Below are 26,182 nucleotides of genomic sequence, written 5' to 3'. Positions count from 1 at the left end.
TACAGATAGACGATACAAAGAAAACACAGACAGGTCATTCGGAGTTTTCTCTCTTCAGTCGAGATCCAGATTATCCTTATAGAAACCAGAGCACGAGTCCTTAGGCGCAATCCTGCGTAGATCAATGAGCATAAGGACTTACGTTCATGCCGAGGTGATATTTGCGCCCCCCCCCCCCCGTTTTCCATAAATTTCCTCCGATTCCTATGTTTTTGATACAAGAGATTAAGATTTTACCCCAAAACACGTTCTCAATATTTTAATTTTCTCCCTCCCCACCCCAATTTCTTCATATTTTTTAAAACTTTTTTCCAAATATTTTTTTTCTTAGCAATCAACGGAGAAAAAAAAACAAAAAAAAACCCATCACGTCACCATTTTCAAAAAGCTACAAACTCTCAATATTTTCTATCAGCTCTTTGGAAAGCGGGGAAGTTTCTTCAGAAATAATATCGTTTACCTTTTGTTTCTAGCATGTTGGGTTTTCTGGTGGTGGGCTGGTATTTTTTACGTCTGCTATTTCAGTACAATTCTACGTATGCGTGAAATATCAAACGAAAGTGAAACATCAGGTGGTTTTAGCTTTTTGAAAGCAGGTAGGTGATGGGTGGAGGAGGTGGGGGAAGGGGTATTGAGTGTTTCTTTAAGAAAATTAAACTTTGAAAAAAATAATTCCCAGATTTGTAATCTCTGTGTTTTTCTACGTGGTTAATAAAAAATTAAAAAAAAAACGTTTCAAATCAAGCAATTGCGGTGGGGATGAGGGGAAATTCAAATTTTGAAAATGATATTTCTTGGCAAAATCGTATTAACCCCCTTTCATACGATGGAACAATACATAGTTTATGATCCTTCTTAAGAAGGGAAAGCATTTTCATGCAAATTGTACCCTCTCCTTCACTTTTAAACAGACAATAACTTCCATTAGGCCAGTAATCCAGTTCACTGTATATCAGCTGTAACGATTCTGCCCATATGTTGGCACTCGGTCGGTTACGACGACAAGTGTTCCAGTTGATCCGATCAACGGAATAGCCTGTTCGTGAAATTAACGTGCAAGTGGCTGAGCACTCCACAGACACGTGTACCCGTAACATAGTTCTCGGGGAGATTCAGCGTGACACAGAATGTGACAAAGCTGGCCCTTTGAAATACAGGTGCAACAGAAACAGGAAGAAAGAGTGAGAGAAAGTTATGGTGAAAGTGTAAAGCAAGGTTCACCGCCACCCCTTGCTGGAGCCTCATGGGGCTTTAGGTGTTTTCGCTCAATAAACACTCACAACGTCCGGTCTGGGAATCGAAACCGCGATCCTAAGACCACGAGTTCACTGCCCTAACCACTGGGCCATTGCGCCTCCACTCTGCCCATAAGAAAGGAACAAATAATACTATGTGGCTGTAGGTCATAACAGGGGTTTTCAAACTTTTTGACTTGCGGATCCCTTTATATTTCAGGCTTTACCTTAGGGACTCCCTTATAAACGCTTATGAAATTTACACATAAATATTTGCTTAAAATAACATATATTTTTACATTTATTTATTTAACAGTGTTTAACAAATAGGTTTATTGTCAATTAAAAGATTTCGATTAAAAAACATATATAAAATCAAATTGCGCATAAAAAGTATTTGCTGTCTACGGACCCCCTGTCTTGTCCTTGCGCCCCCCCCCTGTGGTCCGCGGACCACAGCTTGAAAACCCCTGCGTCATAACACTCGGGCAACGCCAGGATGCATTGCTAACGCGCGCGCGTGTATGCGTATATATATGTATATACGTATACACATACACAAACCTATTCAGAAATAGTTAAAAACTATGATAAATTTATGATTTATAATCATTTATATGTTAAGTAAGGTTTAATTCGTTAGTTGATACACATACAATGCGCGCGCGCCCACATTATGTGGAACAATAATTTAAACGACGCCAACACTTGCGATATATACATATATATATATTGTATGTGTGTGTGTGTGTGTGTGTGTGTGTGTGTGTGTGTGTGCGTGCGTGAGTGCGGGCGCGTCATTGCTTGTCATTTACAAGTTGGGAAATTCCCACTTTTTTGCTAAATCATTGTCCTGCCTGTTTACAAGCTTTTGTAGGTCATTACTCTTATCTCCGTTTTAGTAGATCATACAAAATACCATGAAACTTTATCTACTTCTTTTTTTTCTTCTTTTGTTATCATTTCTGTATATCTCAACTTAAAGGAAGAGAAAAAGAAATTAAATGGCAGGGTTTTTTTTTTGTTTAAACGCACAAACAAAAAAAACCCATCTTATTCCTTATATGACCTGTCATTTTATACCGACATAGATATTATTGTGTTGACGTGAATATCGTAGTTGTTGCTCAGAGCCTTTTCCAAACAATTTCAGGCATTCAATCTGGGCTTTGCTATGTGTGGTGGGGGGTTACGCGACGGTTGTCTTCAATGCAGGCGGTGCTTGATGATCAGGCTCAATGGTTACTTATTGGAACCGTTTCAAATCGAACACTAGAACGTCTTTCTTTAACTCTCGAGTCATTGCTTAATAAACTGGAATTTTTGAAAGCATCCTGTTCGAAGTGGAAGGCAAAACAGCTGCGAAGGCTTATGAAGGATGACGGCTACACGATAGTGTTGAAGACGATAGTGGTTGACACCATGCTAAAAGAAAAGGAGGCGGTAACAAGAGAAAAAAAAATTAACTCGGACAATTTGATAAACTTGCATCTCGGTACCTGTTGAAGCAATCTATACTGGCGGCCAAGGTCGTGAACAGGGCCGACTCAAGGCACCGGCAACTCAGGCAGTCGTGCGGCGCGCCATTTGCTAGGTGCCATGTGCTAGGGGGCGTCAATGGGGGCGTGACAAAGACAAGGAAATTTCCACGACCGTCAGCTTGCACACGCCGATGTTCAACTTGCCCGGGGCGCCAGCAACTCCAGGGCCGGCCCTGGTCGTGAAGCACTGAGCTGACGATTCGTTATATTGCTCGAGGTCTGATTTGATCCAGGTCTCCAGGTGGATATGAACTGGGACGGGGCTATGAGCAGAGTGTTTCATCCAGAAATGGGCTGAGAGGAATCTATCATTGAAAGCTCAGGCAAAGGGGGTAAATGCTTATATCATTTATCACCGACTGGTTCTTGTGCCTTACTCAGGTTTTCGTTTAACCACATTGGAGCATTAGCATTTTTACTTCTCGTGAAAAGAACGCGTGCCATTAGTTAGACGAACCATCTGCTGTTAACATCCGCAGCGTGGCATGCATGGTCTGATTTGTAGGCAAGCACTGAAGTTACAACATCCGAGACGGTAAGTAGGTGCGATCATCTTTTGTCAAATGCTTTCCCTCACAGGTCTCTGACTGCGTAGCAGGCGTGAAACAACCCAAGACCAAGACTAGCGACAGAAACGTTGACAAGCACTTATATCTTGACTAATCGAGTAACAGTTCTGGTAGAATGTCCATGTTAGTGGACTAATGGTAAAAGAGGGCGACACCATTTTTGGGGAAAATCTGGGTGTCTGCCAGAATCAACTGGCTGGCAAATTTCAAATGTATTTCAGCCCCAAAACTAAGAATAACTTCCAAGAATCCTTGCCCGGTTCGTGACTAACATTACAATCATAGAAATGCTGTCAACTTGATCTGTCCGAGATACGTACAGACTTACGAAATTATTCATCACATTCTAAGTGTCTGAGTTATGGTGGAGTTATAGAGGTTTTCAAACAGCTACTGCCGGGGTTTAGGGCGGATTCGGCTTTCGGCCGAGTCCTTCGTAATGATCGAAAGCCGCATACAATCTAATCCATACATGCAACACGTCTTCTAGTGAATCATTCTCGCGGCGTTATTGTTTTCTTTTGTATTCCTTTTGGGCGAGCTTGGTGCACCCATTCACAGTATGCATGGCATATTATCATTATTGTTGTGGCGAGTTGGCGGAATCGTCAGTGTGTGGGAAAAAAACATGCTCAGAGACAACGCCTCCTGTTCTTTGCGATCTGAGTTCAAATTCTGCAGTAACCAACTTTGATTTTCGTCATTTCGGGATCGGTGAAATAAAATACCTAGTTAAGTACTAGGGTCAATGTAACTTACTAAATCCCTCCCACTAAAATTGTTGGTTTCGTACTAAAATTTGACCTCTCCCAGTTTTATAATTTGTCCTCATAATATCTGATGACAATGAGTGAACATATTTGGTTTTACCCTTCATTTGTTAGCTCCATTTGTTAGCTTTATGTAACCCGTTTTTGTAAAAAAAAACTTCTTTTCTCTGATACTTCTGTAGCTAACAAAAGAAAGCATTATTAATTGGCGGAATTTTGAAATTGCGCAGGAAACAGGACTTATCTTACTGCAAAATTACCATAATGAATAGTAAACGCACACACACACACACACACACACACACTGTTGACACTCCTTATGCCACTACTAGCAACAACAAATAACTATCAACACCACTAGTTACCAACTCACCACTATTGACATACAGACGTTAGTCACAAATATGTAACACTTTTTTTGAAAGCTGAAATTTACACCGAGAATGTCCAGGTTTAGTGTTGAAGATATAAATTTTAATGCAATAAAAATATTCTTTGCCGTCATCTCCTTTTGACCACAACTATCTTCACAGCCACAGAAAACGTGAATTTATTCATCTTCACAATAAAATCATTATAAAATCGAGGGATATATGCATGCAGCATATTATAATATATAAGTAGTACTGCATTTAAAAAAAAAAATCCAAATAATGTTCAATCTTTCAAGTTATTTAACAATTCACAATGAAAATAAGATTAAATCAATAATTCGTTTTAGTTACATTTTATGAAAGTTTAAACAGTTTCTCTTTAATGCTGTAGACATTTTAAGTGAGGTTAAATTTGGGCACTGTCATGCTATTAGCTGTCAGAAGTGAAAGTGCTCACTGCTAGTGAAGTATCTGTCTGTCTGCCTGCATGCCTGTTGCTGGCCTATGACAGTGCCTAAATTTGTATAATACTTGATCTATCTAACACAGTGCATTGATGTGAAGCGTACTTCTCTCTCTGTTATATATACATTTAACCTCATTTCGTGCTAAAGGAACCATTCCTCGTCACCCATCTCCTGATCGCACGGTCGTTACAGATGTATTAGTATTACAAATATTTTAGTGTTTATTTCAAATTTTACTCAACAGCAACAAGGCATCTTTATGAATAACGGAAAATATGCATGTTCCGTGATGTTAGACTTTAAACATTGCACTGTTGAGGTAAAATGAGTCGACTTAGCTCTTGTGCCTGAAACTCCCTTACAAGCCTAAAAACTGAAAATTTTTGTTTATTCTTACACTAACACAGATATCAACTGTATTTAAACAAACATGCATGCACGCATGCACACGCACGCATGCACACGCACGCACGCACGCACACATACATTCTCACATAAATACACACATACACAGATATACGCACAGTTCTTTCAAAACGAACCCCTGAATTTAATGAATGAGAAAAATTTGTTCAAATGGCCAGTCTTAAGGCTCAAACATAAAAGAACAAGACTATTAGGATCAAAGACTTCCGCTCTATTTATTTCGGGATCCCGCCAAAAGCCCCATAGTTAAAGTATGAAAGTGAACAAAAGCCCCTCGGTTATTTTATCGCTTTTTTTCACCTTTTACTTGTTTCAGTCAATAAATTGTGGCCATGCTGGGGTACCGCCTTGAAGAATTTTTATTTGAACGTATCGACCCCAGAATTTTTTCCCTTGTTGCAGTTATTAGACTGCGGCCGGCCATGCTGGGGCACCACCTTGAAGAATTTTTAGATGGCTGTATGAAACCCAGAATTTTTTTAAAGCCTGATCAAAACCACTTCTGAGATATTTTCTTTTGTCTTTTTACTTGTTGCAGTCATTAGACTGTGGCCATGCTGGGGCACCACCTTGAGGAATTTTTAGTCGAATGTATCGATCCCAGAAATTTTTTTAAATGATTTTCAACCAGCGCATGATTAAGCCTACGAGGTCTCTCCACATGCTAGAAATAACAGCCAAATCTCTTGAAATTTCTTTTATAACATTCTCGGTTATATATTTTTTGGTTATTCTTCAATTTTTTTTTCTAAAATTCTCTTTACTTGTTTCTGTCATTGGACTGCGGCCATGTTGGGGCACCCCCTTGAGGAATTTTTAGTCGAATGCATCGACCTCAGAATCATTTTTAGGTGATTTTCAACCAACATATGAAGTTAAACCTAGAACAGGTCTGGCCACCCTGAGACCCGCAGGCTGCATGCGGCCTGCAGTCTTTTATCTTGCGGCCTGCTTGATACTTTCTTGAAATGGGTTTATTTAAACAAACATTTTAAAAATTTCATCAAAAATTAAAGATTGTAATGAAAAGTGAAAAAGAAAGATACTACTGTTTTTGCAGAGATAATATTTCATGTTGAATCAAAGATTCATTATTGTAATCATAGCATGAGAAATGTTTTTCAATTCCGTCAATATACAAACGGCCCTCAAAAGACTTTCTTTGAATAAAGTGGCCCGCAATGTAATTCGAGTTGGCCAGACCTGGCCTAGAAGGTCTCTCCACATGCTAGAAATAATAGCCAAATCTTAAAAAAGATTTTTTAAATAACTTCATGTAAACAAAAACGGAAATCGCGGTTGTAAAAAAAAAAACTACTTTTATTTTTCCAAAATTCCAATTTTTAAGTAAAAATATATTCAATTGAAAATGAATATGTACTACTCAATGTACATATTGTCTGAATTCTAACAAAAGGGAAAACATTTACTTCAAGAAATGTGTAGAAACATAAAAATGATAAGAAGTACGTCTGAATGATTAGCCTTCGGCACCATAATTCTGTTAGACTTTCAACGGCCGGAGAAAGTTCAAAAGGTCAGCTCATTCTCATTAATCTGCAAGTGCTGAGAGAAGGAAACAAAAGACTTGAAATTTAAATTTTAAAATGCTGATTTTTCTACAACTAAAAATTCTTCAAGGCAGTGCCCCAGCATGACCGCAGTCTAATAACTGCAACAAGTAAAAATAAAAAATAAAAACAATTCTGGTGTCAATACTTTTGACTAAAAATTCTTCATGGTGGTGCCCCAGCATGGCCGCAGTCTAATAACTGCAACAAGTAAAAGTAAAAAAAAAACTTCTGGCATTGATACATTCAACTAAAAATTCTTCAAAGCAGTGCTCACGCATGGCCACGGTCTAATGACTGAAACAAGTAAAAGGTGAAAAAACAAAAAAACAACCGAAAAATATAACCGTGGGGCTTTTGTCCTAGAAGGCTTTTGTCCTTGGAGGCTTTTGTCCTACACTCATTTATTTATGTTAATTGTGAAGTTGGTTAAGTCTTGACCTACTGACAATGGTCAATCTCACTGCTTATATAAGAGATTAAACGAAGCAAAACAGTGCAGAATGGATTCCAGATGTTGAGCATTTCAATATTTCTATTGTTAAATTTTTCTCTTCTGTCTGATGTAATTTTCAAAATAACGAATTTTTTAAAAATCATTGCCTCTTCTAACACCTCTGCCTTATTTCCCTCATTCTTTCATTCTGTACCCACTCTCTAGTCCCATCCGTCCGTCCGTCCGTCCGTCCGTCCGTCTGTCTGTCCGTCCGTCTGTACGTACGTATGTACTTAGCTGAATATCCCATTGTTGCTGGGTTTTTTTTTACAATAGAATGTCTTATATAATTTTTTGTTTATTCCATGTCAGACCATGCCTTCCCCAACAGATAGGCCTCTTGATCAGGACAGATTTGTGCAATTTTTCACAAAAAGACATCACTGGGGATATTTTTCTTTTTAAAATTATTTACATGTCTGTTCAATCATTTCACATGACTTTATTTATTAAAACTTATAAAAATTTCAGAAGTTCTTACAAATTTGGCTGTCGTAATGTTTTGTTTAATAAAAATTTCTCCTCATAATGATTTTGCTTTCATTTTCTGATAGACAGCTATCATGCAGAAAATGCCAGCTCCCAGATAGATCCTGTTTTCTGATAAGGTAAAACCCATTAAACTTTAAACCTCAGTATAATTTTTCTGCAATTTTTCTGGAAATAACAAAATCAGATTTAACGTGGAAAATTATTTCAATGTACCAAATTTGAAAATTCTTACGTAATTTAAAAGTTTCAAAATATGTGACAGCAACAAGAAAGACCCTACAAAAGTAGAGAGACAGACAGTCATAAGATGTCACACACAGACACAAACACACACACACACACACACCACATACACACACACCACATACATACATACATACACACTCACACACACTGAAATACACACACATACATACACACACATGCACATTTACAAACATACACGCAAGTAATCACGAGTTTAAAATGGTGTATAGTAGACATGTGTGTATGTATATATGTATGTGTGTGTGTATGTGTCTGTGTGTGAGTGTTTCTTTGCAATGGACAGCAGAAAAGCCACCTAACTACTCTCTTGTTAAAGCTACCTATTCCTCACACCCACCTTTCTTTCCATTCCTCAGCATTTTAAAAGTTAGTTATGTGTATGTGCATGTGTGTGTGTGCATGTATACATGTATCTATGTATTTATGAAAGTATGTATGCAGTGTCACATGTATATCTGTGAATGGCAGCTGTATTGACGTTATCAACCCACTGTCACTATGCCACCACATTTCCCTCACCCTAACACTTTTTGCACCCTTTTCATTTTATCAAAAACTAGCTCCCTTTCTAGAGGGGCCCATTATAGATTTTTACTGAAATCCAACTAGCCTATAATTGAACTGGATGTTAGTTTAACATGTATGCAATTTTTTCTCAAGATTACTTTGCTGGTGTAAGCAGCAAGATGGTAACAGACAGATCAACAGAAAGAAATTGCCATTTATGTATAAGATGTACTGCTCTATATATGTAACCTATATAGTAGACTAGCAGAGGCACCGGGCGTTGCTCGGGAATGAAATTGTTGCTTATATACGTAAAGAAAAAAAGGCAAAATATGCTGTATAGAAATTTGAGGACATTCTGTAGATGGACTCTCAGATGAATGATGGCTGGGTGCCTCTCATGAATGGGGAAAATTGAAGATGTGCCAAAAAGCCTCGTTGGTACTTGGAAACTTTTACGAAAATTAAAATGGGGGATTAAATGATAAAAATGATTTACGTGAATATCCTCACAAGAGTAATTGAAATAAATGGCGATTGTGGAACCCCTCACGCACGCGCGCGCGCATACACAGGTGTGTCTTTGTAAATATGTTTGTATACATTTATGTATGTGTGTGTTTGTAAGAGACAGAGTGTGAGTGAGAGAGAGAGGTTTGTTGTCATGTATACGTACATGCATAAATATACATACATCTTTGGATGTATGCATATGACAACACAGCCCTTGACTCACTCACACTCTGTCTCTTACAAACACCCACGCGCGCGCATACACACGTGTGTCTTTGTAAATATGTTTGTATACATTTATGTATGTGTGTGTTTGTAAGAGACAGAGTGAGTGAGTCAAGGGGGGTGTGTGTGCGTGTGTATGTGTGTGAGACAGAGTGAGAGAGTGGTGTGTATGTAGTATTTACTCTCTCTCATACGCACGAACACACACACTCACACACAAAATAGAGAGTGAAGCTTTTTGCCGTTGTTACGTCAATACCGGAAGTTGACATTGAGGAACCTTTTTAAAGAAGTGAATCTTAAATATAAAGCAATATTATTTATTTTTAATTAAAAAAATTAAATGAAGAGCCTAACATTTATCCGAGGTCAAATTATTCATGCATCACAAGTATGGAAGCATATGGTGAAGTCGATTTCACGTGAAAAGCGATTACACACACATCTCTGTTTTATATATAGTATAGATATAGATATGTGGAGGCGCAATGGCCCAGTGGTTAGGGCAGCGGACTCGCGGTCATAGGATTGCGGTTTCGATTCCCAGACTGAGCGTTGTGTGTGTTTATTGAGCGAAAACACCTTAAGTTCCACAAGGCTCCGGCAGGGGATGGTGGTGAACCCTGCTGTACTCTTCCACCACAACTTTCTCTCACACTTCCAGCCTTGTCACACTTTGTGTCATGCTGAATATCCCCGAGGACTATGTTAAGGGTACACGTGTCTGTGGAGTGCTCAGCCACTTGCACGTTAATTTCACGAGCAGGCTGTTCCGTTGATCGGATCAACTGGAACCCTCGACGTTGTAAGTGACGGAGTGCCATGCTGTCCAAGAGCATGGGCTTGCCCCTCCAAGTGCCAATCAGCCAGTTTACTCTTTTACTCTTTTACTTGTTTTAGTCATTTGACTGTGGCCATGCTGGAGCACCACCTTTAGTCAAGCAAATTGACCCCAGGACTTATTCTTTGTAAGCCTAGTACTTATTCTATCAGCTACTTTTGCCGAGCCGCTAAGTTACGGGGACATAAACACACCAGCATAGGTTGTCAAGCGATGCTGGGGGGACAAACAGACGCACAAGCATATACACACACATACACATATACATATCTACATATACGACGGGCTTCTTTCAGTTTCCGTCTACCAAATCCACTCACAAGTCTTTGTATGTTGTTGAGTGAGCCTCTGTGTTTCTGCTCAACGTACTGGTACAGAACTGATGAGCTCTTCTCTTCCTTAAGTTCCCTCCAATGTTCATTTATCCGCTCTCCTATGCTCCGCGCTGTTTCGCCTATGTACGTCGTTGTCTTGTTACTGCATCTTCCATCTGTACATCTTATACTATAGACCACATTTCTGACTTTACAGTTTGTTAGTGGACTAAATCTACATACAGTACAGTTCCTATCAGTACAGGGGGTTCTATTAAAAGGGTAGGTTCTACCGATAAGGGATTTGATAGGGTTGCCTGGCCTTTCAACAACCTTAATTCTTAGCTTAAGTTTATCCAGGGCCCTTCTAAAGCGGTATGCCAGTTGGTCTTCCCTATTTTCTTCTTAATCCTTTCAATGGTGTTCCATAATTTGCTCCTATAAAATGTCCTGCATGTGCGACCCTACAGAGTTAAAGAGACATATACAACATTTCATTCACCACATGCAGTTTTCAGGTTACAGCCATAAAGAAAGGATCAGAGTATACAAAGGAGCTATAAGGAAATTTGAAACCATCTGACGTAAAGATAGGAATGGGATTTTTTGCCCACTTTATCTATATAACCCAGTAGGCTGAAGTAATTGATAGATGAAATAGAGGTACATGGATGATTCTCTAGGCCTCTTCAGAGATTTTTTATAAAGCTCATGAAGTTAATTTAAAATATCCAAATATAAACAATTAAAAAATTGCAAAAACTCACATATATATGCATACTTTAACATATATAGATATACATAAATAAACATAAATACATATATGTACATTTAAATGTACTTACACAAATGTCTATACATGCACACCAATGAGTCAATTATTATTGTTATTATACATGAGGAGGACACATATATATACCCACCCACACATACATACACACACATGTATACATAAACATTCCGCTACAGACATGTTCCCTGGTACATACGCATTAGTTGCATTTGGAAAGGAGGACTGGTGCATTGGTTCCTATCACTATATTTCCAGCAACAAATTTTATTCAACAAAAACAATAAACAATAGTTAACAGAAACACTTAAATGACAGTCTGAGTGTCTGCCAAACAAATGGGAAGCATTAATTGAAGTAGATGGCGAATATGCTCTGGAATAATCATTTAAAGTTGTTTTTGTTACATGTTATTTTTTTGTTGCATAAAATTTGTTGCAAAAAAGCTGCAATAACTATGCAGCAACCCAATACATATGTATATGTATATATACGGATATATATATATATATATATATATATATATATATATATATATATATATATAGGAGAGTATTGTAGTTCGCTTGAAGCATTGTGTATTGCTTGTAAAGAATAAAAAGTTTAAGAATGGTACAACAATGCAATATATATTAATAGTTATCGCCAAGCCAACATGGCAGTACCAAAAATAGGACAAATGCTGCATGTATATATACATATGCTTAGATAGGTTTTGGTTACATTGGCCCAAGCCATAGCTAACTTAATAGCACTACCTGGGCAAGACATTTAGTAATGTATTTTTGTATAGTTATTTATTAGGCACCATTGCCCATTTGATTAAAGAGTTGTTCTTTGCAGTAGTATATCCGGGTGTAGGTGGTTTATCTGGAATTAGTGTCCAATGAAAGAAAGGTATGCATAAGTGGGCTGGTTACACCCCTGGCATAGGCCATGGGTTATAGTTTCACTTGGCTTGCCGGGTCTTCTCACGCACAGCGTATTTCCAAAGGTCTTGGTCACTGGTCATTGCCTCGGTGAGGCCTAATGTTTGAAGATCGTGCTTTACCACCACATTTCTGGGTCTACCTCTTCCAAGGGTTCCTTCAACCGCTAGGGTGTGGCACTTTTTCACACAGCTATCCTCATCCATTCTTTTATATATATATATATTGTATATATATATATATATATATATTGTATATATATATATATATATATATTGTATATATATATATATATATATATATATATATATATATATATAAGAGAGTATTGTAGTTCGCTTGAAGCATTGTGTATTGTTTGTAAAGAATAAAAAGTTTAGAAAGGTATAACAATGCACTATAGAACAAAAAAATGGACTGTATACCTGTTGTAACTTGGTTATCTATAGTCCGATGATATTTCGGAATTAGAATTCCTTCTTCAGATCTTCTTTGCTGGAGACTCCAGCAAATAAGATCTGAAGAAGGAATTCTAATTCCCGAAATATCATCAGACTATAGATAACCAAGTTACAACAGATATATAGTCCATTTTTTGTTCTATAGTGCATTGTTATACTTTTCTAAACTTTTTATTCTTTATATATATATATATATATATATATATATATATACACACACATGTATATATATATATATATATATACATACATGTATATTCATATGCATGTTTTATATATATATATATATATATATAGGTAAAAAATGTTTGAGAAACACTGCTTTAGAAGAAAATATTTTCTTCAGTGATTTTATAATTTTCTAACTTTTACAGGTTTTTTTTCACAGATCAATGGAACAACACTAACTTCATTCTTGAACCAATATAGTTCAAAAACTTTTTGTGTATTTCCCAATGGCACTGATAGCACAACATAAATATTTGATCAAAGTTGATCTTCAAAACTAGTATTGCTTCATGAAAAATGTGAAACAGTGAATAAGAATTTGAAGGCAAAATGATGAATGATAATAATGAAAAATTCACTGAAAATTATTTCAGAAATTGTGTCTTTAAGGAAAAATTGACCGACTTATGAAAATATATAACTTTATTCAGAAAATTTTTTAAATTACATGAAAATAGTGCTTTCGAAACTTCCAGAATTTTCAAGTTCATATTTTTTATGTAAAAACCAGACAAAATCAATAAAGGAAATATTATTACATAGAAAGAGTAATTGGAAAATGTATTGATAGATATTGATTTCTTCTTAAGGTACAAAGTTGCTTTCTCAGAGAATCAAATACAGCTGACTGAATCAACCTTCCAATATGGTTGGTGTGCTTTTAATAGGTCTCAAAAGGATAAAAAGCAGACATAAAGAATTTTAAACCCCAAATTTATAGGGATAGTGTTTAAAGAATTAGTCAGACAGCTTGTGTTTGTCGACTCATCAACTTTCTTCATTAAGCAAATATTGTAAAAATGAAAAAGTATCGATAGAAATCAATCAGCTTCTTAAGATATAATATCTAATGAAAAAATGTTAATAAAGAATCGAAGATGTTTTTTGTTTTGCTTTTTTTAAACCAAGAAATATTTTGTCATTATTTCAGTATAAAATCTGTTTGAAATTTCAAAGATGGAAGTTATTCAATCAAACATTAGCATAACCCCCCCACCCCCCAAAAAACTAGAATTAAATATAGATTAGTTTATTTGCCTATTGCACTTTACTCTCATTTGCCAACTATTTCTGCATAATTTACACTCATCTACTCCATCGTTGATGCCATATAACAGATCAAACTACAAAACATTAACTGTCGCAGCTCATTTAAATGACTACAGTTTTGAGAAGATTGGTGACTTTTCTGCTATTGATTTCATAAGGTCTTCACTCTGCAACATTACTTGATTTAAAGCAGCCTGAAAGAAAATATAATTTGCCATTAAATGCTGTCGATTTTAGGAGGAGTTTTAACAAGTCTATTTCAAATTATAAATTTACCTGTGTATACTCTATCAGAGATCACAATCAAAATTTCCAAACTGAAATTGTTGCCCAACCTAAACTTGTATACTTGATTGCTTCTATCTTCATGAAGCGTGACAATCCAGCTGGGTGGAGCACACATTCATTCAAATTACTGACAATAACCATGGTGTAACTAAAAACTGAAACTATGTCACAGACTGTATTCACTCCCTCCCTTCCCATGTCACATGTATGAACTTTAAGAAAAACAAGGCGTAATTTCTGTTCAACTGCATGAAATTATGAATGCATGTTTAGACAAACTAGTAAAATGCTGCAGAAAGAAAATGGAGATGATTTTTTTTTTAGTTCATCTTTGTTCTAAGTGTAATAAAACTGTGATATTATGAGTAACAACTTTCCATAAATCTTTGATCATTACATAGCAAGAGAAATTGTTAAGATTTAAATGTAAAGAGGGCATTTCACTTTGACATAGTAATTCAGTTCTGACTATTTTGTCTCTGTCTTCTGTTTAATATCATCTCAGCTTTCCCCCAAAACACCAACTGTCCTCAACTCAAATACAATAAAATGATTAACCCTTTAGCATTCAGATTACTCTGTTAAATGTAATGCCTATTTATTCATAATTTTTAGTTAATCATGCATTACCTTGTAGCTTTGAGGTTTCAAGGATGTGATTGTTATTATTAGAATGTAGGGTACGTTTGATAAGCTGAATATGGCCAGTTTGAACATAAAATGGGTAGATATGGTTGGTTTAAATGCTAAAGGTTTAATATCAAGAGCAATATTACTTATGGTCAGTCATTCTGTAAATAAGTGATATTGTCGTTAATTCTATAATCATGATTTCTTATAACTGGACTGGGCTTCCAATACAGTTTCCAGACCCTTAAATGAACTTGAATTCATCAGTGCATGCTAACAAGTATACTTTAAATGACACAGTGCTCCTGCTGTTTATCTTGACCTCAAGAAATTTATTTTGATATGATGTACAACACATTTTCTTATGTTGTGCCATTGTACAGAACTTTGTATGTACCAGTATGTATCACTATACAGAAATTTATAACTAGTCTACAAGAGATGGAAAGCAGATATCTATATTTTTGAGATATCAGAGAAAAGAGACATATCATGTCACACTGCATGGCCAAACTACTGAATATAACATCTCTACTATAGCTTGATTAATGACCAAAATAATTCCTGAAGTAATTAAATGTCAAGGCCTGTGGTTAGGGTTTTGATTTCCGGATGAGGTAAAGTGTTGTGTTCTTGAGCAACATTGAAAAAAAGACCTTATCTAAAATAAGATTCCACAATAAATGAACGTTGCTGCACTGATAACACCATTATGACTCTAGAAGAAATCTTGAATGAATGCGTTACACATGTAAAATGGCTAAAATCAATTTGACATAGCAAGCCAGTCACAGAGAGCCAATATTTTGACAGTCAATCAATCGAGTCAACTTTTAAATTGAACACCCTGTACTACTACTACTACTACTACTACTACTACTACTTAAAATAGACTTACAATGTTATCCAAACCATCTTGGACTGAATGGTCTTGGGAATACAGTAAATTCTTCTTTGTAGTTTGGATGGCAACTGGGCTTTTCCTGGCTATGACTGACGCAGTATCAAGGACAGCTTTCATCAGTTGTTCTTTGTCATCAAAAACACGGCTGCATAAAATTGAAGTAATTTTGTAATTAAATCTTTTAATGCATTTAATTTATAAAAGGTTTTACCAAGGTAACATATCAAAACAAACAAAATGAAACAGAAACAACTTTTCAATGAGTAATCAGCCAAAGATAAACCTCTGTACCTGGCTTTCATTGACATGGAGAAAGCTTTTGACAGGGTCCCCCAATCCCTTATCTGGTGGTCAATGAGGAGACTAGGGATAGAAGAATGGTTAGTGAGAGCTGTGCGAGCCATGTACAGAGACACTGTCAGTAAGGTGAGAGTTGACAATGAGTACAGTGAAGAATTCTGGGTAGGGATCCACCAAGGTTCAGTCCTCAGCGCCCTCCTATTTATCATAGTCCTTCAGGCAATAACACAGGAATTCAAGACAGGATGCCCCTGGGAGCTCCTCTATGTTGATGACCTTGCACTAATTGCTGAGTCACTATCAGAACTAGAGGAGAAGTTTCAGGTGTGGAAGCAAGAACAAGAATCGAAGGGCCTTAGAGTCAACCTAGCTAAAACCAAAGTCCTAATAAGTAGGAAGGTAGACAAAACACAAACCCTTTCAGGTAGATGGACCAGCTCGATCTGTAGAAAAGACGTAGGTAGAAACTCTATAAGATGTACCCAGTGTAAGCTATGGACACATAAGAGGTGCAGCAATATCAAAGGAAGGCTAACTAGGAAGTTAGTTTTTGCATCTGACAGATGTGCTGAAGTAATAAACACTGAAAATGTGCAGAAAACAACTTCTGCCACATTCCAGGGAGAAAAACTAGACATAGTTGATAGCTTCCGTTATCTAGTTAGTAGTGGGGGAGGGTACACTGAAAGTGTAGCTGCTAGAATGAGAATAGCCTGGGCAAAGTTCAGAGAGCTCTTACCTCTGCTGGTGACAAAGGGTCTCTCACTCAGAGCAAAAGGCAGACTGTATGATGCATGTGTATGAACAGCCATGCTACATGGCAGTGAAACATGGGCCGTGACTGCTGAGGACATGCGTAAGCTCACAAGGAATGAAGCCAGTATGCTCTGATGGATGAGTAATGTCACTGTGCATACTCGACAGAGTGTAAGTGCCCTGAGAGAAAAGTTGAATCTAAGAAGCATCAGTTGTGGTGTGCAAGAGAGACGATTGCGCTGGTATGGTTATGTGGCAAGAATGGATGAGAATAGTTGTGTGAAAAAGTGCCACATCCTAGCGGTTGAGGGAACCTATGGAAGAGGTAGACCCAGGAAGACCTGGGATGAGGTGGTGAAGTACGACCTTTGAACATTAGGCCTCACCGAGGCAATGACTTGTGATCAAGACCTTTGGAAATATGCTGTGCTTGAGAAGACCCGGCAAGCCAAGTGAGACCATAACCCATGGCCTATGCTAGGGCTGTAACCAGGCCACTTAGGAGTACCTTTCTTTCATTGGACACTAAACTCCGCTTGCAAAGACCTGTTGAGGCAAGTGAAATCGAAATTGAACCAAATTCGGCGACTGGCACCCATGCCAACCTCTCCTTCATTGGACACTAAACTCCGCTTGCGAAGACCTGTTGGGGCAAATGAAAGTGAAATCGTGATAGCACCTGTACCAGTGGAGCACTAAGAGTACCGTCTGAGTGTGATCGTTGCCAGAGCAGCTGTCTGGCCTCTGTGCCAGTGGCATGTAAATAGCACCATTTGAGCATGATCGTAGCCAGCGTCGCCTTACTGGCACTTGTGCTGGTGGCACGTGAAAAGACTTTCGAGCGAGGTCATTGCCAGTGCTGCTGGACTGGCTCCTGTGCAGGTGGTACGTAAAATACCCATTTTGAGCATGGCCGTTGCCAGTACCGCCTGAGGCCGTTGCTAGTACTGTGTGACTGGCCTTCGTGCCGGTGGCATGTAAAAGCACCCAATATACTCTCAGAGTGGTTGGCGTTAGGAAGAGCATCCAGCTGTAGAAATTCTGCCAAATCAGATTGGAGCCTGGTGTAGTCATCTGGTTCACCAGTCCTCAGTCAAATCGTCCAACCCATACTAGAATGGAAAGCGGATGTTAAACGATGATGATAGATTTCATTGGTTGATAGCACACCATAATTTTGTAATGACATTGTTAAAACAAGTGAATCATTTGAACGAATACATAGATCTGACATATTTTAATATATTTCCGAACAAGACATGTAATCCTACATTTTGTAAGCTTATTTAGCTAATGGTAAAATGTTAGTCTCATACCTAATTAAGTGAGACTTCAAATTACAAAAGCAATTAACTCCATTAAATAAATTTATCTCAGTAAAGAAATGGAAAATTGCAGAGATAGCAACGACAGTAGCAACTAATTTGTAAATGTCCTGGTTGCTGTTCATCTTTGAATTGGAGGGAAGTTCATTTTTCTTAACATTTTTTAATGATTTCAAGAAAAACATATATAAAATATTCTTCTTTATCAATAGACATCATCATCATTTAATGTCCATTTTCCAAGCTGGCATGGGTTGGACAGTTTGACAGGAGCTGGCAAGCTGTACCAGGCTCCAATTGTCCATTTTGGCATGATTTCTATGGTTGGATACCCTTCCTAACACCAACTACTTTAGAGTGTACTGGGTAATTTTTACGTGGTACCAGCACAGGTGCTTTATAGTAAAAGTTATAGTAGTAGTTAATATAATGGCAATCCTTTCACATTAATGAGTTGATTGTGAATTAGTTGAGTGTTTTACTTATGAACAAGCTCTCATTTTTACAGTTTCATTATTACAATTTGAAGAATAATTATCCATATACAAGCAAGCAATATCAGAAGAAGATTAACTTGGAAAATAGCTTTTGTGTGTGGAAGGTGTTTGCTGAGACCGCCTTTGATCATGACTGACCATGGGACTGCACCTAGAAAGTTACCCTCCAAGGCACAAGTCCGGGCAAGGTTGTTTATGGAAGACCAGTAGTCGCCCATGCATACCGGCCTCCCCTCTACATGCCACCAGTGTTATCCAAGGGAAAGGCAAAGGCTGATACAGCTTGGTACCAGTGATGTCGCAACTCATTTCTACAGCTGAGTGAACTGGAGCAACGTGAAATAAAATGTCTTGCTCAAGAACACAACACGCAGCCCGGTCCGGGGTTCGAACTCACAATCTCACGATCATAAGCTCGACACTAACCACTGAGCCATGCGCCTTCACATGTGTACAGGTACAATAAACACTAAAAATGTACAGAAAATAGACTCCATCGACTGTCCGGGGTGGGGGTAAGCTAGATGTAGTTGATAGCTTCTGTTATTTAGGTAACCAAGTCAGTAGCGGAAGTGGATGCTCCGAGGGCGTAACTGTGAGAATAAGAATAGGCTGGACAAAGTTCAGAGAGCTCCTACCTCTGTTGGCAACAAAAGGCATCTCCCTCAGCATGAAAGGCAGACTGTATGATGCCTGTGTGCAAACAGCTATGCTACACAGCAGTGAAACATGGGCTGTGACTGCTGAGGACATGCATAGGCTTGAAAGAAACGAAGTTAGTATGCTTTGCTGGATGTGCAATGTCAGTGTGCATGTACAACTGAGTGTAAGCGTCTTGAGAGAAGAGTTGGACATAATAAGTATCAGATGTGGTGTGCAAGAGAGATGACTGCGCTGGTAGAGTCATGTGATGTGTAGGGACGAGGACAACTGTGTAAAGTAGTGCTGATTTTTAATTGTGGAGGGCACCTGTGGTAGAGGTAGACCCAGTAAGACATGGGATGAAGTGGTGAAGCATGATCTTCAAACGTTGGGCTTCATGGAGGCAATAACTAGTGACTGAGACCTTTGGTGATATGCTGTGCTTGAGAGGACCCATCAAACCAAGTGAAATCATAATCAAAGCTGATGCCAGTGTTGTGTAACTGGCACCCATGCTAGTGGCATGTAAAAAGCACCATTTGAGTGTTGGGCCCCACAGAGGCAGTGTGGCTAATGCTGGTGTCACGTAACTGGTACCTGTGTTGGTGGCACATAAAAAGCACCATTTGAGAATTGGGCTTATGGAGGTTATGTGACTGATGCCGGTGTTGCGTAACAAGCACCCATGCTGGTGGCACATAAAAAGCACCCTTTGAACATTGGGCTTTATAGAGGCAATGACAAATGATTGAGACCCTTAGCGATCTACTGTGCTTGAGATGAAGACCCATCAAGCCAAGTGAAATCATAGTAGTGGCAGATACTGGTGTCATGCAGCTGGCACGTAAAAGCACCCATTACACTCTTGGAGTGGTTAGCATTAGGAAGGGCATCCAGCCATAGAAATCAGACTGAAGTCTGGTGCAGCCCCTCAGCTTACCAGCCCTAGTCAAACCGTCTAATCCATGCCAGTATGGACAACAGATGTCAAATGATGATGATGATGATGAAGCAACAAATATAACGAGAGACAAATGGCAATTTTGTAACAGTTTCTCAGCTGTCAATTTCTGCTCTCAATCAAGAGGCTTTCCTTTAAATCAGGGGTTTCCAAACTGTGGTCCGCGACCACAGGGGGTCCGCAAAGACAAGACAGGGGGTCCGTAGACAGCAAATACATTTTACGGGCAATTTGATTTTATATATGTTTTTTAATCGAAATCTTTTAATTGACAATAAACCTAGTTGTTAAATACTGTTAAATAAATAAATGTAAAAATATATGTTATTTTAAGCAAATATTTATGTATAAATTTCATAAGCGTTTATAAGGGGGTCCCTAAGGTAAAGCCTGAAATATAAAGGGGTCCGCAAGTCAAAAAGTTTGAAAACCCCTGCTTTAAATGACAGAATTAAGGTTCATTAGATACTGTAGCCCTACATACCCCTAAAGAGACGGGATGGAAATAACTAGATGTCAGTTTAATCAGGGCTGATAACAACAAATACCTCAACATATTCTTTCAACTGTACACACTTTCTCTCACACATGCAGTAATACATCTGTAATGAGGTTCATTTGAACATCACTCAAAGGGGCCTACATGTCTCATGATCTGGTAAAAAACAAGTGTCAGGAAGTAAGGGAAAGGTTGGCATTCCTTCAGTAATCAAATACTTATGGAAATAAGGCGGAAGAAAAAAAAAAACAAGTACAACATGATATGAAGGGATAAAACTTTATGCAAACCTCACAAGTCCAGCATCATGTGCTTCATCTGAAGTTATAGACCTTGCTGTGTAAGCCAGTTCTCTAACAAGGCTCTGATTGCCAATAATTCTTGGTAAACGTTGTAAAGTACCAACATCAGCTGCAAGACCAAAGTCTACTTCCTGAAGGAAATAAATGCACAGAAATCTCAGAGTATATTCAAACATGATGATGGTGGTGGTGGTGGTGATAGTAGTAGTAATCATTGTATATATGCACATGTATTAAAAAGAGTTGCATGAAATAAAATATGCCTTGAAAGCCTAAATATAAAGAGTTGAATAATGAAGTTTCAGCCATATTTTGAGAAATATCCACAATGATTAGCTCCTCTCTTCCAATAACATATTACACCAACAAGTGGCAAATCTAACTCCAACCTGTTTTCTCCCTTATAGAATTCTGCTGCTGCCGTATAGTTCTTGAGCTCAGATCTTAGTAAGGTAGCTACTCACTCATAGCAAGGTGGCTACTCACTATTAACAAGGTGCCTATACTCACTATAAGAAGGTACCTATACTCACTATTAGCAAGGTGGCTACACTCACTCTTAGCAAGGTGGCTACACTCACTCTTAGCAAGGTGATTACTCATCATTAACAAGGTGGCTACTCACTATTAGCAAGGTGCCTATACTCACTATTAGCAAGGTGCCGATACTCACTCTTAGCAAAGTGGCTACACTCACTATTAGCAACATGACTACTCACTATTAGTAAGGGGGTCACACTCACTCTCAGCAAGGTGGTTACTCACTATTAACAAGGTAGCTAGTCACTGTTAACAAGGTGATTACTTACAATTATCAAAGCAACATTTAAGTATTTGTAAAGAAGTAACTTACTTTTACTTGGAACCATGCATCTTTGGTACAATACCTCATGTCACAGGCTGTTATTAGATCCACACCAAATCCAATACAGGCGCCATGGACAGCTGAGATTACAGGTTTAAGACACTGAAGAAGTAGAAAGTATTTAATTCATATTTCAATCAGATATTTTTCTATTTTTGCATTAGATGAGCTCAATCAATCATTAATTAGTTTAAGTTTCTTATCTCTCTCTCTCTCTCATACACACACACGCGTATATATATATATATATATATATATATATAGCTCAATAAAATAATACAATAATTAAAAGAGATATGAAGTACAACTTAGAGGTAATAGTGATTTCAAATTTTAGCACAAGGCCAGCAATTTCAGGGAAAGCTGATTTCATTGAACTCAGTGTTCAACTGGTGCTTATTTTATTGACCCTGAAAGGATTAAAGGCTAAGTTGACCTTGGTAAAATTTGAACTCAGAATGTAAAGACAGATGAAATGGTGATTATCATTCTTATCCAGCATGCTAACAATTCTGTCAGCTCGCTGTCTTACGACCTAGAGATGATAATAAAAAGGCTGATGAATGTAAGCAGAACAACCCCGAAAATTAACAAATGAAAAATGTTAGCAGAGACGATCTGTTAATAAAATAACATTTAGATCTGGCCACCAAAATAATAATAGTGTCACACAAAAGAATGAAATATGATTTATTGTCTCATCCTCATCCTCATCATTTAACATCCGTTTTCCATGCTGGCATGGGTTGGACAGTTTGACAAGGGTTGGCTAGGCAAAAGACTGTACCAGGCCTCACTATCTGTTTTGGTAGGGGTTTTACGGCTGGAAGCCCTTCCTAACACCAACGATCTTACAGAGTAGACTGTCGAATATATGTAGAATGAATTTGAAATACAACCCCCCCCACAACACACACCACAAAAAAAAAAAAAAAAGGCTGCAGCAAGGCAGAAATAGCAGAAGATAAAACTGCAACAATTAGAAGAAGAGTCAAAGAACCTACAGCAAGAGTTTATAGTTTATCTTTGTCATGTATAAACAAGCAGTGAATTTTGATAAAATTACTGCACAGTTCACAGGGTTTTGAACTGTATACACTACCAGCACCAGTACAAACTGCAACTGCAAATCTCAGTCAAGAGATTCTTTAGGTAACCAGCTGTGACCATTCAACAAATGGATGCCACTTAACAATGATTAAATGCAGTGAATTTTAACTGAAGGCCTATGAAATAAGTAGCCTAAACTATATCCATTTAGCCTTTTCACTTTTCCACCCCATCTCTCAAACTGTGATTCTTCACAGTTGGCCATGATTGTTATTTGTAACCATTTTAAGTAAACTGAAGATTCCAAAACAATGATTTACCTTTTCAAATGAACTGCAAGTTTCTTGGAAATCTTTGATAGCTTTATGAAGTGCAAAAGCCCTCCTTGATACTTCCATATCTCCAGTCTCTTGGTGAACTTCTGCTAATGAGGCAAAATCAATTCCTGAAGATAGAAGATTATATTAAGATAAAGAATCTTAGAGATATCAGTCTCTTGGTAAACTTCAGCTAATGAGGCAAAATCAATTCCTGAAGATAGAAGATTATATTAAGATAAAGAATCTTAGAGATATTCTAGAAAAAAAGATTTTTAGTTTTGATTAAGATTCAAATCAAATTTTTTGGCACAAGACTAGCAATTTTGCAGGAGGAGATGAATCAATTACACCAACCATAGTGTTTGACTGGTACATATTTTACTGACCCTGAAAGAGTGAAAGGGAAAGTTGACCATGTCAGGACTTGAACCCAGAATGTAAAGACAAAGAGCCATTAAGGTTTTTTGTCTAGCATGCTAACAATTCTACTAGCTCACCACCTTTAGTTTTGAATAAGATTAAGAGAAGAAAACACTACCTTACCTCTTTTTTATGAATGATGTTTTACATGTATTGTTCCATATAGGTAGAACAGATGTTGTTGGAGTAATTGTTTATTGATTTGTTAAAGCCTTTTACACTGATAAGTATAACAACTGTGAAGTTGAAGTAAAATCTGTTTTTTTTTTCTCATCTAACCATCTCCCCTCACATTCCTATGAAATTCACACCTCCCCACCTTGTGTCCTGAAATAGGGTCTTGGTTTGGAAGTTCTAGTGTTTTGAGGAGTTTGGAACCAATATTTAGCCCCTATTGTTCCCAGGTCTACTCTAACCCAGAGTAGTAGCACCTGTTAGGTTAATTAGCTTGTCACAAAATTGTTTCCTGAAGAAGGTCCCTCAGACACTGCAACAGACCCAGAGCAGATGAGGTCCTTCAGCTCTTTAATTGCTCATCTAAGAGAAGGTAACTCCATACAAACCCTGCATCTTGATAATTACTGGGCTTGTGACGCTTGTTGCACCAGACCAATACAGATTTGAAGGCTGAGACAATAAGACTGGCTATGCATAAACCATGCCTACTATAATAATAATAATAATAATAATAATAATAATAATAATAATAATAATAATAATAATAATAATAGATGCAGTACCAGGCAGTGGCTCTCATGGTTTCTGATCTTAATTGATTGGAAGTGTTATCATGTACGTTGTTTTGTCTTGGTATAAAAAGATGGGCTACAGCAAATATTCTGCTAAATACCACAGATTTGCTTGTCAGTTGTTTGACCTTAACCAGTTGAGCATGTCCCTTGGTGGCTGACGATATGTGCATCTCTGATCACGAGCAGAAGTAGTAGGGGAGCATCATAGCCATGTGTTGAGAGGAATTCTTTGGGGTTTGAATAATTCACCTTTAGAAACATGGGTGTTTTGCTCAACATCCTTAAACAAACCTTATTCAGGGACCTTTTGAGCAGGATGGGCTACTCGATCTGAAGAAAATTCTAACTGGGCCCCACCTGCAAGGTCATGTGCTATTTATCTTGATATGAGATCACTATGTCGCGCACATATGGTTGTGATGCATGTGCCTGGTGTACCCTTATCAGACGGGTAGACATGATGGGTGTATTGGGCTTTGTATATTTTACCCCAGTGTCACTTTGATGGCATGCACTGCTCTCTCACTCAATAATAATAATAATAATAATAATATTCGTTATGTAAATTGTTCAGCAAGCCAAGACATTGGTGCCAACACCATCACATAAATCCAGTGGCAACAGGAACAGCTAGAGGGTGCTACTGGAAGTCTTCAGTTTGATCATACACACATGCAGCTATTGGGTGAAGGTCATTTTTTACACCTGTGTCAGGAACTGTCATTCATCAAAGGGATGAGAGTATACACACACACACATCATCATTAACATCATCATTTAACATCTGTTGTCCATGCTATCATGGATTGGATGGTGTGACCAGAGCTGACAAGCCAGTGGGCTGCACCAGACTCGTCTGATTTGGTAGGGTTACTATGGCTGGATGCCCTTCCTAACACCAACCACTTTACAGAGTGTACTGGATGCTTTTATGCAGCACTGCATGGGTGCTTTTATGTGGCACTGCATGGACGCTTTTGCGCGATGCTGCATGGGTGCTTTTACATGTCACCACATGGGCATTTTCATATGGCATCGCCATGAGTGCTTTACACGATCAGTAAGATCACTCTTAACTCTTCTGCTGCTTAACACAAGCAAATAAATATATGTATGTAAATGTATATGTATCAGTGTGTTTGTTTACAGATTCTCTGAATATTGCAAGCTGAAACTGGTGATGCTGTTGTAATTTCTGTTGTCAAGGAATCATACCTTCACTATGTAACCCTTGAAAAAGAGTGAAGGAAGAGATTCCCTTATTTGTAACAGAAAAAGGGTTAATGATGGGAAGAGAATCTGGCTGTAAAAAACAATGCTTCAGAAATACATTCAACTAACCTATGGTGGCAAGGAAAAACAGGAATGAAAATGAAAGATATGTGTGTGTGTGTGTGTGTGCATATCCATCCATCCATACATATATATATACTCTTTTACTTGTTTCAGTCATTTGACTGCGACCATGCTGGAGCACTGCCTTTAGTTGAGCAAATCGACCCTAGGACTTATTCTTTGTAAGCCTAGTACTTATTCTATCGGTGTCTTTTGCCGAACTGCTAAGTTACGGGGATGTAAACACACCACCATCGGTTGTCAAGCGAT

General features: G+C 37.9%; 1 protein-coding gene and 1 long non-coding RNA gene across 3 annotated transcripts in view; one reads left to right on the top strand and one right to left on the bottom strand.

Annotated features, from left to right (window-relative positions):
- The first annotated feature begins 2,394 nt into the window (after positions 1-2,394).
- LOC106873916 (uncharacterized) lies at positions 2,395-13,837 on the top strand. The gene is made up of 3 exons (XR_001409935.3): positions 2,395-3,311; positions 8,004-8,057; positions 13,177-13,837. It is a non-coding gene; the product is annotated as an uncharacterized LOC106873916 (long non-coding RNA).
- The window catches only part of LOC106873915 (delta(3,5)-Delta(2,4)-dienoyl-CoA isomerase, mitochondrial), a 23,710-nt gene continuing 10,949 nt past the window's right edge, over positions 13,422-26,182 (bottom strand). For both annotated transcript variants that reach the window (XM_014921449.3, XM_014921448.3), the window contains exons 4-8: positions 23,406-23,530; positions 22,024-22,137; positions 21,159-21,301; positions 15,883-16,033; positions 13,422-14,260 (exon numbers count right to left, since the gene is read on the bottom strand). In XM_014921449.3, the coding sequence (XP_014776935.1) occupies positions 14,177-14,260; positions 15,883-16,033; positions 21,159-21,301; positions 22,024-22,137; positions 23,406-23,530 (617 nt within the window). In that variant the 3' untranslated portion in view covers positions 13,422-14,176. The remainder of the gene's footprint in view (positions 14,261-15,882; positions 16,034-21,158; positions 21,302-22,023; positions 22,138-23,405; positions 23,531-26,182) is intronic.

Source organism: Octopus bimaculoides, chromosome 11 (genome assembly GCF_046866305.1).
Source record: "Octopus bimaculoides isolate indiv1 chromosome 11, ASM4686630v1, whole genome shotgun sequence".
NCBI lineage: Eukaryota > Metazoa > Mollusca > Cephalopoda > Octopoda > Octopodidae > Octopus > Octopus bimaculoides.
This window is presented reverse-complemented; position numbering and strand designations above follow the sequence as displayed.